The following is a 15,863-nucleotide window of genomic DNA, read 5'->3' as shown; positions in this document are numbered from 1 at the left end:
ACCAGAGGAGGATAAAACATGTGTTGAGGGCAAGCTTTTCATTTCACCAGCTCATAATGTGTGTTTTAGTGAATATTCCATATTGTAAGCCTCAAGATGTTTTATCAATCCGTGGCTAGAACAGATTTTTAAGGGCAGCTCACTTTAGATCATTTAAAACAAAGCTCCATCGTACATTATATCGGCTCTCCACTGCACTATATTGTAGCAAAAGCACTGATTGTGCTATGAAGAGGAATTCCAGTTTAAAAACAAAACAAATAAAGCTGATGGTGGCGTCAGCGGGGTGCTTCAGGTGCTTTATTCTCATCTCTACTTTTGTTTGTGTTGTAAAATCCCTCCCTGCCTTTAAAGGGATAGTTCAACATTTTGGCAAATTGGTCCATTGCCATAATCGCTATAGTCATAGCAGTAGGTTCGTTACCTTTAATTGTCGGTGCAAGCTATTTTTAGAACGGCGGAGCAGAGCTGCTCAGAGCTACGCTACGGAGACTCATGGGATTTCTTGGTTTCCCTCATCAAACTCATCAAATACACAATCCAACAACTCCAAAACGCTCTGGTGGACAAGTTGTGACCTGCACATTCACCACACTATGAGATAATAACGGAGCGTTACGAGACAGAGTCGTTTCGAGGTAAATTCATGCAAAATTGCTGATGCGCGTTCCCGTCGGGAGCAGTTTTTCAGCAAGCAGTCTCTGTATTTACCTCTAAAACAACTCTGTCTTGTAACGTTCTGTTATTATCTCATAGCGTGGTGAATGTGCAGGTCACAACTTGTCCACCAGAGCATTTTGGAGTTGTTGGATTGTGTATTTGATGAGTTTGATGAGGGAAACCAAGAAATCCCATGAGCCTCCGTAGTGTAGCTCTGAGCAGCTCACGGCTCTGCTCCGCCGTTCTAAAAATAGCTTGCACCAACAATTAAAGGTAACAAACCTACTGCTAAAACTACAGGGATTATGGCCTAAACCAATTTGCCAAAATGTTGAACTATCCCTTTAAAAAGTCAAGCAGAGTTGGGCCCGACCACAGTGCCACCCTGAGTCAAAGGCGCCACCGCAGAGGACGGGATCTGCGGACTGTCAGGAGGAGGGATACGGTTTTGATGTGGCCGACTTGGTCTCTCCTGACACAGATCGAGGATTAGATTCCCGCCCTCGGGCCGTGTTGTCTGGGCTGGCTGTCTTCAAATGAAGCTCCAAAAACCCCAAAACAGGACCTTTCTGATTGTTACGTGAGCTGAGCAAGCTGCGGATTGTTAATTCAATTCAGGAGTGGACGACGCCACTTTAGACACACTTGGCAGAAAACACACGGTAGATCTGTGTACAAAATAAACAGATGCCATGTGATGTGTGTTGATGTTTAAAATGGATCATTCTTACAAAAGGGTTAGGGGTTAGTGTGCTGGTTTCAGAAAGACAGCACAACAGTTAAAAACATTAAGCGTTTAATCCTGTTGGAGTTTTGTAAATGTGTTTTTTTTTTTTTTTTTAGATAATAACTCAAATTTATGGTTTTTCATTTACACAAGGAGCATCGCAATTTAGATGCTATGAATCTCTCTCTCCCCGCAGCTCCATCTACATCGACTTCGCTTGGACTTCAACCTGAATCTTCCCTAAATTGATATAAATTTCCTCCTTTCTGGGGGAAACACTGGTCCTGGCTCACATTCCTTCATCCTCCTCCTCCTCCTCCTCCACTGGCCCGTACGTACGAGCAGCACAGGTCCGTATTTCATTTAGTGAAGACTTCCTCCAAAACACAGGCTCATAAAGTGGCCCTGATTAATCAAGGCCCAATGTTTTCTTCTTCCACATCGGGGGAGAGGGGGGGGGCTGCCTACAGGGAGTGAAATTCTTAGCGCTTGCCTTTTGGTGCTTTAATTTAGCCGGTGTTATCGCTGGCTCAGGATGAAAGGGGACGGGGCATAAGTGTGGAAATACAGAGGGTTAATTCCACCGCTGGCACTGGAGGTTAAGTAAAGTTCAATGAAATATTAAGGTAATGTTTCAGTTGAGGCTTAAGGTGGGAAAAAAAAATGTTTTTAGCCATTTTGTTTTTTTAAAACACAACCAAAAACAGGAAATTTACAAATAAAAAAAGTGCAAATGGCATTTAACTCTCCGTTATGATGCTGCTGATTGATTAAAAGCTTCAAATGCTGTTTGGTAAATATCCAAAAAAATATATTTTTTAAAAACTGGGCTTTTTGGAGGGGCAAACAAAGTATAGTTTTTCATATTTTGTATATTTTTCCGTTACTACATGGGTGTGAGTAACTCCCTCTGAGAACCTGTAACAGCTGAGATCATTGCTTATGACAGGCTGACAAAAGCACGAGGAATAAAGAGCCATCATCGCATATTTTTCACATAACTCACTTGCGACTCGTCTTAACATGGGAAAAGTATTCCGGCACTGAAAGTTAAGCGAATGATCAAATTGAATGACACTAGAAAAAAAAAAAAAAAGAAAGGATAATTGATTTCTCTGTTGTATCAATATTTGGGGAATTAACGAGCACTTAGCATGACGTACGCGCGCACAGATGTCGGTGGCACGTCGTCGCGGTAATCTAATAGCAGACGCGGATCACAGCGCTAATCCTGGGAAGTGGAGAGGAAGGCCTGTGTTCTGCTGGAATGTTTAGACTACCTGAGCCAATAGACCGAATTTGTGATAGAGAAATACTGGATTTTCACTGGTATGTCACTTTGAACATCCATCACAGCTAACGATATTCCTGCAAGGGAAGCTGAAACTGAAGCTTTTCTTTTTTTCTTTTTAAACCAAAAAGAATTTCCAGGAAGAACTACGGAAATTTCTAATCATGCTATCTTGATAAGAAACTAGCGTGGAAGGTAGTTACAGAGGCGAACATGCTAAAAGTGAGAGGTGAACAGCTTTTCAGTGGATTTCTGGTCTGCTTCATACAACAGTGCCGCCTCACGCATCCTGAACGCAAACAGGCAAACAGATGAGATAACTAAATATTTACAGTAGCCCCCCCCCACTCCCTAATTTGCTCCGAGTCCTTCATCCCGGCTCCACCTCACCTCCAGCCACTCTCCTGCTCAACGGGATTCCCAGAGAGGTGGACCTCTCGAATGAACCGGCATCCCTGCAGACTCGCACACACATCCTGCATTTCTGAGAGAGAAGAGAGAGTGAGAGAAAAGCGGAAAAACAACTTCGCCATGTCAACGCCAATACCTTTCACCCTGTTCCTCACTTTCACCAGTGTCTCCGCCGGTTATGCAGAGTCACGTCAACTGGATGAAATAAACAGAGATGTGCTGAAGAGACTTAGAAATAATGTTATTTCCATGGAGTCATTATTCTGGACAGGCAGCATGGAGACAATATGAATGCAGCAGCGTGACGTGATTAAAAGACAAAGAAAAAAAAAAAGATGGAACCAGGAGTGTTTATGTCTAAAGGTTTTGGTGCATCTAGATTTATAGCTTTCTTAATTTCAGAGCGATCAATCTCCGGCTGAGTGGGAGTGTGGGACTTGACAGTGGGAAGGTGTTTGAGCATGATATCAGCAGTGAAAATGGCTGAGTTTCCGTATGCAGGCGTCTGATGATAACGGCGGTAATAATGATAAACTTTATTCAAAGAGCTAATTAAAGTTACAAAGTGTTGCACACAAGACAGGAAATGAAAATCTAAAAAGTATGAAATCATTAGACGAAGTAACGTCAGCAATTTGTCCACATTACATACTCAGTAAGAGCTGGTATACCTTTACAGTATGATGAGGAAATGACATTCGTACAGTGGGTTTAATCAAGACAATATGTTATATGTTACCTGACATGCAGTTGAATTGAAGGTCCAGATTTGCGAGGGACACAAAATCAGCCATGGAGGACAGGACGGTGATTCTAGAAAAGACAGACACATGTTGTAGCTGTTTGAAAAGCTGCACTTCATGTTGAACAGAAACATTTTGGAAACAACGTGACTGTTTTTTTTTGTTTTATTTCAAGCAGATAATGTTAGATGAGTCACCAAAAAATTTATTGAGTTTGACATTTTTTCATATCGAATTACTGCAGAAAGAAAAAAAAAGAAAAGAGAGAGAGAGACAAGCCTAAAGTTGCAGTTGGGTTATTTTCTCCTGGTGGAAAAGTACCTGTTGTGAGCGACGGAGAGGTGGTGCAGGAGGGGCAGCCAGCAGCCGGCCAGGCCCTGCAGGGAGGAGATGCTGTTGTCGTCTAGATGCAGCTCTCGGAGGAGGACGTGGTTGTTAAGGGTCGGGGGCTGACGGACAAACGTGGTGAAGTTGTGAGATAACACGGTAACGACGAGGGGTTAGACTAACTTCACACCACAGCTGCTGCTGCTGCTGCTCCAACAGCAACTGATCCATCACTGTCAGCTGTTTCAGTCCTGCTGTGTTTACAGTTCATCAAGGACCACGTGGTGGTGCCTTTGGAAACACCGAGGAGGTTTATATCTCAAAACGAATGACTTAAGATTTTAATTTTAATTTTTACGTAGCTTTTTCTTGACTTTACTTTATCAATCAATTACTGGAGATTCACTCCCTCCACCTCAAACAGAGACACATCACCTTCAGTAACTGCTCATTTTTCCAACAATCCTTTCTGCAGCTCTCTCATAAAGACATTTTGACTCGACTAAACTGCAGCTGATAACATCATCTTGCAGCTGTGACTGACGCACCATGTTTATGCTTACTCCCTCTCTTTTTATTCAGTTGAATAACTGAAAACACTCAACAACTGTTCAGCTTGACGTTCCTGATACTGTCAGGTTTTAATTCTTTGTTCAACATGTAAATATAAACTAGGGTCACAGTAATCCGCTTGAATCAGGTTGGATGATTTGTTTTCTTTTTTATTTGAATTTGATTTGTGTATTTAGTTGTTTTTTTCCTGCAGAAAACTGAAGAAAACGCTGAAACTGTCACGCAAGTCCCATGATATTACACTGCAGAGTCACAGGGCAATGTCGGGCAACAGCAGTCTGTAGTTTTGTCTGGATAATCAAGATCAATTTTTATAAATCTGATCTGGTCAAGGTGATAACGTGATCCTCTAAACTGGCTTCCTCTCTTGTGAGTTGATGGTTGCAGTAAATCAGCTTGTAACTCATTTATTATTAGTTTTGACACTCACACTAGCCGTCTGATTTACATTGGGTTTGATCATTCTGACTGGCTCCAGATACAAACCCTGATCTGACATTGAGTTTTGGGTTTGTGGTTATAAAACCAACGAGGGGAATGTTGTGTTTTATTTGAGTATCTAGATATTTGGACATTTGAAAAAGTGGGAAACAACTTTTTTGTTATGAGCAGCAGATAAAAGATGAAAAAGAAACTGGACATTAAATGATTTTGTTCTTATTTTTTCCATGGGAAATCCCTACATCCCTGCGTACAAATGATTTACATTCTCACAAGATGAAAACAGAATGATGTGAGCTTAATTCAATAACAGCTTTTCAGTCCCTCACCTCCCTCTAACATCCAGATCACTTTCTGCACAGGTCTCACAGCGCTGCAACAATGTACAGTGACATCACATCCAGCACTTTCACTTGATCAGCTGTTGCTGTTTTTTTTTGTTTTGTTTTTTTTACCTCAGTCAGGCTGTTGGCTCTCAGGTCCAGCGTCTGGAGCAGAGCGCTGTTCTCCAGACCCTCCACGCTCGCCAGGTGGTTGTGTGAGCAGTCCAGGTGAAGGAGGGTGTAGACGTCCCTCAGCCCCTTGGTGCTGATCAGCTGGTTGTGACCCACTGACAACCTCTGCAGCCTCTTCACGGACTCCAGGCCGGCTAGGGAAGAGGAAAACAAGAAAAAGAGAAGCCACTTGATTCAAAAATAAAATGTTATAGCAGCTGAATGTGCAGTTCAGTGCGTTTAACCTATTGCCCGGCCAATATCTATTTATGACTCGAGTCCTGCGCCTCGGGGGCCCAGGGTGAGTTTAGTAAATAAATCACATCTCAACGCTGGGCTGTAGAAAATGACAGGATGGGAGGTGAACGGAAGAGAGAGGCTGCCCTCTTGTGGAGAGTGGTGGATGTGACAGAAGTTCAGGTTAGTCAAACATCATCTCAAGCTGCTACTGTGTCAGATATTATTGTCTCTGATGCTGCAGTTTATAAAAAATATTATAAATTCCTGATTTATTTTTAAAGGAATAGTTCAACATTTTTGCCAAATTGGCCCATTGCCATAATCCCTATAGTCATAGCAGTTGGTTCGTTACCTTTAATTGTCGGTGCAAGCTATTTTTAGAACGGCGGAGCAGAGCCTGCATTCACCACCCTATGAGATAATAACAGAATGTTACAAGACAGAGTTGTTTCAGAGGTAAATTCACGCAAAATAGCTGATGCGCCCTTTTTCAGCAAGCAGCCCCTGTATTTGCCTCTAAAACAACTCTGTCTGGTAACGTTCTGTTATTATCTCATAGCGTGGTGAATGTGCAGGTCACAACTTGTCCACCAGAGCGTTTTGGAGTTGTTGGATTGTGTATTTGATGAATTTGATGAGGGAAACCAAGAAATCCCATTAGCCTCCATAGCGTAGCTCTGAGCAGCTCGCAGCTCTGCTCTGCTATTCTAAAAATAGCTTGCACCGACAAGCAAAGGTAACGAACCTACTGCTAAGACTATAGGGATTATGTGCAATGGGCCAATTTGCCAAAATGTTGAACAATCCCTTTAAGGTCTTTACCAATGCGGGTGATGGAGTTGTGCGAAAGGTCCAGAAGTCCCAGATTTTCAGCACCAGTTAAACCGTGGATGGACGTCAGCTTGTTGCGGCCGAGCAGAAGAACTTGTAAACTGGTCATGTCCTCACAGTCCACAAAAGAGATGTCGTTTTCCTGAGAGAAAACATAATAATAAAAAAAAAGAAAGAAAAGCAGCAGCAGCAGCAGCAGTAATGACTCACATACTGACTGGATGTTCACCTGTACGTCGACGTAGCAGAGCTGCGCTAAGTGCTTGATGCCCTCCAGGGACTCGAGGCCACAGCGTCTGAGGGTGAGGGCCTGAAGGTGAGGACACTGAGCCAGCGTGGATAAGCTGCAGCCGGGCAGATCCTCCAGGGTCACCGTGGTAACCTGGAGGAGCGAGAGACAGAGAGATGGAGGCTGGGTCAGGCTTTTAGTAGTTTAACTTCAATGTTGAGACTTAAATTGGAAAGTGAGACCGAGCACGGGGGGTTTGGAATAATTATCATATTGAAGATTAAACACAGACAAGCGTGAAATGAGTTAACTCTCGTACAAAGCACTGTCGTTACTGAAACTGGGTAACATCAGCCGTATGTGCAATGATATTTTATTTTTTCTGTTTAATCTTTAATTCAATGCAAAATTAATACATGCTATTAGAAAGCACAGGTGGCTGAATTTCTATTAAGTGAAATCTACTAAATCCTCCAACTTAGATGTCAGTGCTCAAACAACTTCATCCTTCATAATTAATGTTGCTGATGAGTGTATGTATGGCATGTATATATATATAGTTTATTGATATCATTGTTGCTGCTCTCTTTTTATTCTTTTTTTTCCTTTTCTTCCCCAACATGTTTGTTTGCTTTTGTACTCTGTTCTGTTTTTTTCTGTTATTTTCATGGGACCTACTGTATGGGGAAATTGTACTGTATAATTTACTGTCACTGATACTGTATCAGGCCGGATGTTTTTTGGTGTTTCATTGTGAAATAAAAAGACATTTTAAAAAAACTAATAGTGAGTGTGACGCCCTAACCTAATGTTTATACGAGTGTTACCTCCTTCAGGGACGTGCAGCCTGTGGACAGCAGCAGAGTGTGTGGGCAGAGCGGAGGCAGACCTCTGGCCTCGGCCGCCTCCTCCCCCCTCCCCCTCCCCCTCCTCCTCCTCCCACTCCTCCTCCTCGCTCCTCTTCCACTTTGGGCGCCTCCTTCCTGCTTCCTCCTGTTCTGGAGGGAGAGTTTGGACCAGGAGACGCAGTCTTTCATCCAGGACAGTCTCTTCTGCTCCGTGCGCTCAGGGAGACACACAGGTAGAGGCTGTGATGTCAGAGAGTTTCTCCTCGTCTCTGTGTTCTTGCTCTCATTTTGAGTTCTCATCTCATTTTCTCTTTTCCTCTCCTCCTCCTCTTCCTCCTCTTCCTCTTCCTCTATGTCTTGCACTATAATCTTGTGTCCTTCCTCCGCTCCTTCTCCTCCTCCTCTGAGCCTCCTTTCTTCTGTTCTCGTGTTTTCTTCTTTGATTTTTCTCACATCCTCCGTCTTCTTCACCTCCTCCTGCCTGTTTTCTTCATCTTTTGTTTTCCTCTCACGCTCCGTTTCTCTGTTCTCTGTTCCATGTGCTTTATGCCATTCTCGCTCTTTTCTGGGGCTTTTTTCTTTTTCCATATCACTACATTCTCCTTCTTCTTTCTTTTGTCCCATTTCCTCCTCTTTTATTTTATTCTCTTCTTTCTTCTTCAACATGTCTTTACCTTCTGTACCATGTCTCCTCTCCTCATGCTGTTTGATCTTTTCTTCTTGATCCTTTGGTTTAATTTCTTCTTTTTCTCTATGTTCCTCTTCCTTTCTCTTTTTCTTTTTCTCTACCTCTACCTTACTTGTTTCCTCCTCACGTTTTCTCTCTTCCTCCTTGCTTCTCATTTCTTCCTGCTCTGTCCTCTCTTCTTCCTCTCTTCTCCTATCTTTGTCATCAATGTCTGTCCCCTCGGCCTTTAGCCCCTTTTTTTCTTCATTTTCTCCTCTTTCATCTCCCTCCATCTTTTTCCTCATCGGCTCTATCATCTGTTTTTCATCTTCCCTTTTCCTGGTTTCCTCCTCCTCCTCCTCTTCTCTCTCTCTATTCCTCTCCATCTCCCTTACTTTCGCATAATTTTCCCTCCTTTTTCTTTCCTCCTCTTCTACCTGTCGCCTCCTCTCTTCTTTGAGTCTTATCTCTTTTATTTTTCTCTCTTCCTCTCTCTTCTTCATGTCCTCCTCTATCTTGTTTTTCTCCTCTTCTCTTTTCCTGTTTTCCTCCTCTTCCATTCTCATCTTTTCCTCCTCACTCTTCCTCTTTTCTTTGAGTGTTATTTCTTCTAGTTTTCTCTTCTCCTGCTCTTCTTTCATCTTTCTGTTCTCTTCCTCCACCCTTTTCCTCTCCGTCTCTCTCTTTATTATCTGCTCCTCCCTTTTCCTCTTCTCTTCCTCCTCCCTCTTCCTCTTCTCTTCCTCCATCATCTCCTCCTCCCTTTTCCTCTTTTCTTCCTCCATCCTTTTCCTCTCCACCTCTCTCTTCATCATCTCCTCGTCCCTCCTTCCCTTCTCTTCCTCCATCCTTTTCCTCTCCATCTCTCTCTTCATCATCTCCTCCTCCCTTTTCCTCTTCTGTTCCTCCTCCCTCTTCCTCTTCTCTTCCTCCATCCTTTTCCTCTCCATCTCTCTCTTCATCATCTCCTCCTCCCTTTTCCTCTTCTCTTCCTCCTCCCTCTTCCCCTTCTCTTCCTCCATCATCTCCTCCTCCCTTTTCCTCCTCTCTTCCTCCATCCTTTTCCTCTCCATCTCTCTCTTCATCATCTCCTCCTCCCTCTTCCTCTTCTCTTCCTCCTCCCTTTTCCTCTTCTCTTCCTCCATCCTTTTCCTCTCCATCTCTCTCTTCATCTCCTCCTCCTCCCTCTTCCTCTTCTCTTCCTCCCCCCTTTTCCACTCCATCTCTCTCTTCATCATCTCCTCCTCCCTTTTCCTCTTCTGTTCCTCCTCCCTCTTTCTCTTCTCTTCCTCCTCTCTCTTCCTTTTCTCCTCCTCCTCCTTCCTTTTCTTCTCCCTCTCTTCTTTTATTCTCTTTTGTTCCTCCTCCCTCATCTTCCTTTCTTCCTCCACTCGTTTCTGTAAGTTGCTGATCATCTCCTGAGTTATAAGAAAAACAAAACTCAATTCATTAAAGCATTTCATTAGAAAAACAAAAAAACACCACAAATATTTTGCCAGGAGTTCCCAAGAGAGACCAGTTGTTGAAATAATGAGAACCACATGATCACTGATTTCTCTGAGATGAAATACCTATGATTATGATTATCTTATTGAGTTGTAATAAAGCTGGTACCTTTAATGGGAGCCCCCCGTCTTTGTCTGTGTGGTGGAAAATGCTAAATGAGGCTTCAGGGACTGTTTACCTGCTGAAGGAGAAACTCTTGTTCAAGTTTTTCCTGAGCTCTCTTCTGCCTCAACTCCAGTTCCTTCTGTTGTAGCTGGACACAAAAAGAAACAATAATACAAATAATATAATAATAATAATATAATATGTAAGAATTAAAAGATATCAGAGTAAAAAATCGAGATTTTGTTTAAGTGTAACATATCATAATGAATACAGTTGTTACAGAAAACCTGCATCTGAAGAAGAAGTAACCATGTAGAATAAAGTCAGTCTCACGTGACTCACCTTCTCTGTCTCCATTATCTTCCTCAGCTCCTCCTGGAAGTCTCTTTCTCTTTGTCTCCTTTGCTCCTCTTTCATCGTCTCCTCACACTGCTGCTTCTCTCTGTGTTTTCTCTGGTGCTCACTGTTCTTCTTCATCTTTTCCTCTTTCATTGAGCTCTTCAGGGTCCTCTCTTCCGGTTCAAGATATTCCTCACACCCCATGTATTCATCTGTTTCAGCCTCATCTGTGAAGAGAACATACAACATACAAAAAGAAAAACGTTTACATATCACCTAACGTTAATTATATGCTATAGTCATGTAGTCATATAGTCATGTGTTCATATCAAATAGCCTAAGGAAAGGCTTCACCACCATGTTTACAACTTGTGAAATACAACACTCCACCTTATTTTATGTTCAAAAGGTGCGATTGTGTACATCTGCATCTCTACTGCCCCACATCACAGCATAAACAGGAACAAAAATGGGACAACAGCGACCTCTTGTGAGCAAATATTCAATTACCAGAGATGTTTCAGGGTAAATCAGACCTGCAGCAACAAGGTCAACCAGTGCAATTTTTTAACTTGTTGTCACTGTTATGAGTATATAAAGCACAAGATTTACCAAAACAAGAACCAGAAAAGAAAGTTATTCATTCACAAGCAAGTTGTTATTCACTGTGTTGATGCTTCTTCCCATGAATATCTCTGGGCAACAAATTGAATCTAAGGCAACTAGACTTGTATTTGTATTTGTCTAGTTTTGCCTCTTATCCAAGGGAATTCATCGGTTTGTGTCTTCCGAAGCGAAGAGGCAAGACGTCTTCCTAGACAAATACAAGTCCAGTTGCCTTCGATTCAATTTGTTGCCCAGAGATAACGATGACCTGGTCGAATGAGAATATTGACACACCTTCTTCCTAGGAGCTATCAAAATGAAAAAGGTTTTTTTTTTGGTTTGTTTTTTTAGATTGCTTTTCTTCATCCTATTGCAGGGTTTAAATAAAACCAGGCTTTACAAACCTCCACAGACATATTTTTGTCTTTGAGTGTGACTCCTGCTGGGTTTACTGAATCAAGCATTTTCACTTCATTTTTTTTTTTTCCAAACATGCACTGTACCATCACTGCTGGGCCACACTGACACATTGTGAGCAGAAAGTGCTTCTGTCTCTCTGTGTGCAGGCGGGAGATGAGTGTCAGCGGAGGAGTCATTTTCCTCATTTTCTGTTTCACAAGTAACCTGTGTTTGACAAAAAAACGTAAATTTAGAGAAGCTTCTTGCAACTGGTGGATCCACTGGAGATTGGATGGGTCGTACACTGACAGACTTTAGATCATAAAGAGACTCATTTACCTGCATATTCACTTTCATCATGTCCTCGTCCAGATTATAAGGCAAGTTCATCATGTCCTCAGTGAGATGTGATGCAGTGAGGTCTGAGATGATGTATAAAGAAAAGACAGAAGTCATTAATCAAAATGGAGAAAAGCATCAAAGTCATTTTGATGGGATCATCTACTGCACAGTGCATGGAGGCCAGAATCTCTCATTAAATAACAATGTTGTACCCATACAGAAGTAGGATCACAGGAAAGAGCCTTTAGAAGTATAAAATGTTTCATTGTGCTCTCGCTATTCAACATGCTTCCATACCTTGAGGTCCCTCAAGGATGAACTTCTCACAGTCTGCTGCTCTGCTTTTTGAGGTTTCAAAGTAGCTGAGCAGAGATGGTGGAAAATCATCTGAGTCCTATAGTCAGAAATTCAGTTTAATGTTATACAGGTATCATCACAAAAGCAAATCAACGGATCCTTTAAACTACTTTATAAGAACCATTGAACAAAACTTCAAAAATATCTTTATTTTAAGCGTATGGAACCAACTGGTAATGCAAGAACTGAATAAGTAAACAATAGCTGATATAATCTGTGTGATAAAGAATGAGACTTGTGGTAGATCAGGTCTATTATGGGCACAGGATGCCCCCAAGATGTCCATAATCCATCCATTATCTATGCCACTAATCCTGTTTGTGGTCCCTGGGATGCTTCCAAATTAATCTGCACAGTTTTCTTAATGGCTTTACACAGATACTGTAAGTTTTTAAATGCAGGGTATTGCCAGTTTTGGCCTGTAGCTGCCCCGCAGCTGACCCCCAAAGTGAGACAGAGCAAACTTTCAACTTTCAACGTTGACTGTGTTGTCCTCAGAAAACACACAATGGACATGGACATGGACATGGGTTTCTCATTCTTTTGCAGGCTGCTGCTTTGTTTCCCTTTTTCACTCTAAAGTTGTAGAAAACAAAAAAATAATACACTGATATTGCTTAAAATATTGCAAAACAGTGTTTCATGTTTAACTTTATGCCTTTTGGAGACGATTTTAATCTTCCACTTGCTTAACTGTCCACAATAACAGAAATTTTGACCAAGGGTGCCTAAACCTTTGCATGCCACTGTAAATCTCACCTTAAATAACGTAGGTGGAGCAACCAAAACAAGCTAATGATACACAAATAAAACTTAGCTTGTAGCCGCTTGTTGCTACATTTAGCTTGTTTGTCAACTTCACCTGTCCAGTTAATTAACTTTTACGTCATAATGTCAGTGTCCAGGCCTAAACGAAGGACTCACACTCTTACCGTCTCCTGGTGAAAGGTGAACTCGTCCTGCTGCTCGGTAAAGTCTCCGCTGTCTGAGATGACAACATCACTCAGCTCCCGCATGATTGTTTGATACAACTTATTAGCATCCGCCATGATATTAAAACGCTACCCCCGGCTTCACTTTTACAGTGAAGTTGCCACTGTTAAACGTTGGGAAATTAGCCTGCGTTGCTTGATTTTTATATATTTATATTATATATTTACATCATCATAACGTTACCTTCAGTTTGTTTCAATGTGATACCGTTTAACACGCTAAACAAAAGCTAATACAGCTAGACTGGCTCTGATACAGCTCATTTGTAGGACCGTTCCGCGTCCAGAAGTTAGTTAGGTCACCATGGTAACACTGTGAGCTACGTAAGCTCACAAGGGACAAACCGTGCAAAAGGCAAAAGGGTATAGATAAAGGGTCTTCAAGATATTATTTTATATTATATTATTAAAATCCACTTTTATAGACTTGCTTTTGCGATCTCATCCTCTTCTTTCTATCATCTATTTTATCTCAGAGTTTTACGCATATGCTCTTAGTTTCACTTCATATCTTCTTATGTTTTATTCCATCTTTTATCCTATTATATTTTATCCTTTTTATTTCATTAACTGCATCATGCATTTTAATTTGAGTCCTCCTGGTCTCGATTTTTTATCAGGTTCTCGTATTGCCTGTGTTGATGTATTGCTTGGGCGGTCCATCTCTTCTGGTTTTATGGCACTTGTGACTTGTCTCTTATTATGTTGTCTTGCTACGCACTGTGTAAACTTGTGTTTTTATGATTATTATTAGATTAAATTAGATTAGATATTATTGCATGATAGATAGATGTTTGTAATAATTCAACCCTTGTATTCATCAACTTCACACTTTGGTACAAACAGACTCTCAGAACAGCAAGGCTTTGTGACAAATAAAATGTAGTGTCATGGACTTGTGTGGGCATTTTGGGCAGCCAGCTACGAGGGGTCAGTAAACCCTGGACCCTTGTAGGTGAATCACAGGACCAGAAGAACAAAAAATGTGTTGGGCTGTGAACAATGCATACTTTTTCCACGGCATTTCTGATCACAAAGACCGGTTCCTCTCTCCCGTGGTGAAGGCTCTGCACTTGTGCTGTACTCTGTCTCTTTGAGGAGATTCCAGTGGCCCACACAGGTTTTCCCATACACATTCCCGAGGGCTTTCTAAAAAAGAACCCAGTCTCCTTCCTCAGAGTTTCAAAGAAAAACAGCGTGTCCTCCATCCCGAAACTGTTTGGTCTGGAGACACTCTAAGGCCTGTTCTCCATTCTCGTGACGTTCCACGACAAAAACAAAACAACAGAATGGCGCCAGATCAGGCTCGTTTTTCCTTCAAAGGCCAAAACTGAATTCCACAACGACAATGAAAGGCATCACACATCTACAACACTATTTGTGACCTGCGGGGTCAATGGCCATCAGAATCTGCTCAGGTCCGGCACAGGCGTGCTTTCACAGAGAGGTCAGTGTGGGTCAAAGCACAACTTCAGTCCTGAGGCTGACGGACAGAAACAGGACAGTTTGGTGCTGTCCTCGTTGTTGGAGTCAAACTGCCAGTCCCTTATGTTTCATTAGGTCCCCTAAGATTCATTGACCAAGTTCAATTGCTCAAAAAGGCTCCATCAGCAAGCCTTGTCCACTCCGATTAGGGCCAGGCCCTTTGTCAGTGGGCAAGGTGTCCGTCGCTTTTGTCCAAGTGCACGGAACCCAGACAGCGGCCAGACAGGGCCAAGCTGCAGATTTATACAGCAGATTACGCCAGTCAATGGCGGCTCCGGCCCAAACGCAGCAGCCGTTTGGATAGCAGCCGTGTGTTTACACTGTCAAGGGTTTTCTGTTACTCGTCTGTAGCCATTATCTTGGCAGCCACTGGGCCTATCAAGCCTATCATTTCCATCTGGGGGCTTTGACGAAAGAAGGGAACGGAGGGAAAAATGACCACCGCACTGCCCCAACACTAACCCATCTTCCTCCTCTCGCTGCACATACTCAACGTACCGGTTGCAAGCCGCAAACTTATTAATGATGCGTAAAATGATTTTGTAAACTCTGCTTCTGTGCTGTTAAAGTATCTCCGCTTGAATCCCGCCGTCATCACAGAAACCTAAATGAAAATCCCATGTAGAAATGATTTTTTTCTTTTTTTCCATGCATGAACTCGAGCTGACATTCCAAAGCCCAGAGCTGGAAAAATGGATGATTCTTCTCAATGCACTGAGCCCAGATTATAGGCTTCAGTGAGTAAGTCGACTTGTGTGTAGAGACCTGATGGCAGTTTAAACATATTAAGTGCACGTGAGGGGGGAAATATTTAAACAAGCTAATCCTGCACGAATGCCATTGTAAGCCTAAGCACTCTTGTCGTGTTGCATTCTTGTCCTTATGTGCTATCAAGTCAAATCAGACTCGCACACGTACAGTACTGTACGACCGCCGACATCTCACGGTCTTTCTTTACAACCTCCTCCAAAGGTGCACCTTCGTAGCATTGGCTCGGTTCACTGCACACCCTCCCTCCCCCCTTCCCAATGACTATGAGGGTCCCACCCCTTCTGTTGGATGACAACAGCTTTGACTCTAACACAGATTTGGATTGCCTTTTCGAAGTTATCACTACTTTGCCAGTGTGACCTTAGTAGTAGCTACATGTAAATCTGCTTTAAATGGCTGTGGGTTTACTCTAATCAGAATTTCCCCCCTAACAAGATGGGGGCTGGGAATAAGTCTAGCACAGGTTCAGCGAGTTATAG

The 15,863-nt window shown here is 42.4% G+C and overlaps 1 protein-coding gene across 2 annotated transcripts in view; it reads right to left on the bottom strand.

The window, feature by feature from the left end:
* The window catches only part of lrriq1 (leucine-rich repeats and IQ motif containing 1), a 39,394-nt gene extending 26,037 nt beyond the window's left edge, over positions 1–13,357 (bottom strand). For both annotated transcript variants that reach the window (XM_085780124.1, XM_085780125.1), the window contains exons 1-14: positions 13,069–13,357; positions 12,077–12,173; positions 11,777–11,859; positions 11,542–11,662; positions 10,436–10,659; positions 10,167–10,241; positions 9,283–9,900; positions 7,795–9,159; positions 6,968–7,120; positions 6,730–6,880; positions 5,629–5,822; positions 4,154–4,281; positions 3,829–3,902; positions 3,069–3,162 (exon numbers count right to left, since the gene is read on the bottom strand). In XM_085780124.1, the coding sequence (XP_085636250.1) occupies positions 3,069–3,162; positions 3,829–3,902; positions 4,154–4,281; positions 5,629–5,822; positions 6,730–6,880; positions 6,968–7,120; positions 7,795–9,159; positions 9,283–9,900; positions 10,167–10,241; positions 10,436–10,659; positions 11,542–11,662; positions 11,777–11,859; positions 12,077–12,173; positions 13,069–13,185 (3,494 nt within the window). In that variant the 5' untranslated portion in view covers positions 13,186–13,357. The remainder of the gene's footprint in view (positions 1–3,068; positions 3,163–3,828; positions 3,903–4,153; positions 4,282–5,628; positions 5,823–6,729; positions 6,881–6,967; positions 7,121–7,794; positions 9,160–9,282; positions 9,901–10,166; positions 10,242–10,435; positions 10,660–11,541; positions 11,663–11,776; positions 11,860–12,076; positions 12,174–13,068) is intronic.
* Between the last annotated feature and the right edge of the window lie 2,506 nt (positions 13,358–15,863).

The sequence above is a fragment of the Trachurus japonicus genome, chromosome 6 (assembly GCF_045865225.1).
Source record: "Trachurus japonicus isolate A0001 chromosome 6, Traja_1.0".
NCBI lineage: Eukaryota > Metazoa > Chordata > Actinopteri > Carangiformes > Carangidae > Trachurus > Trachurus japonicus.
The sequence above is the reverse complement of the archived record's forward strand: the minus strand, read 5'-3'. Positions and strand labels throughout refer to the sequence as shown.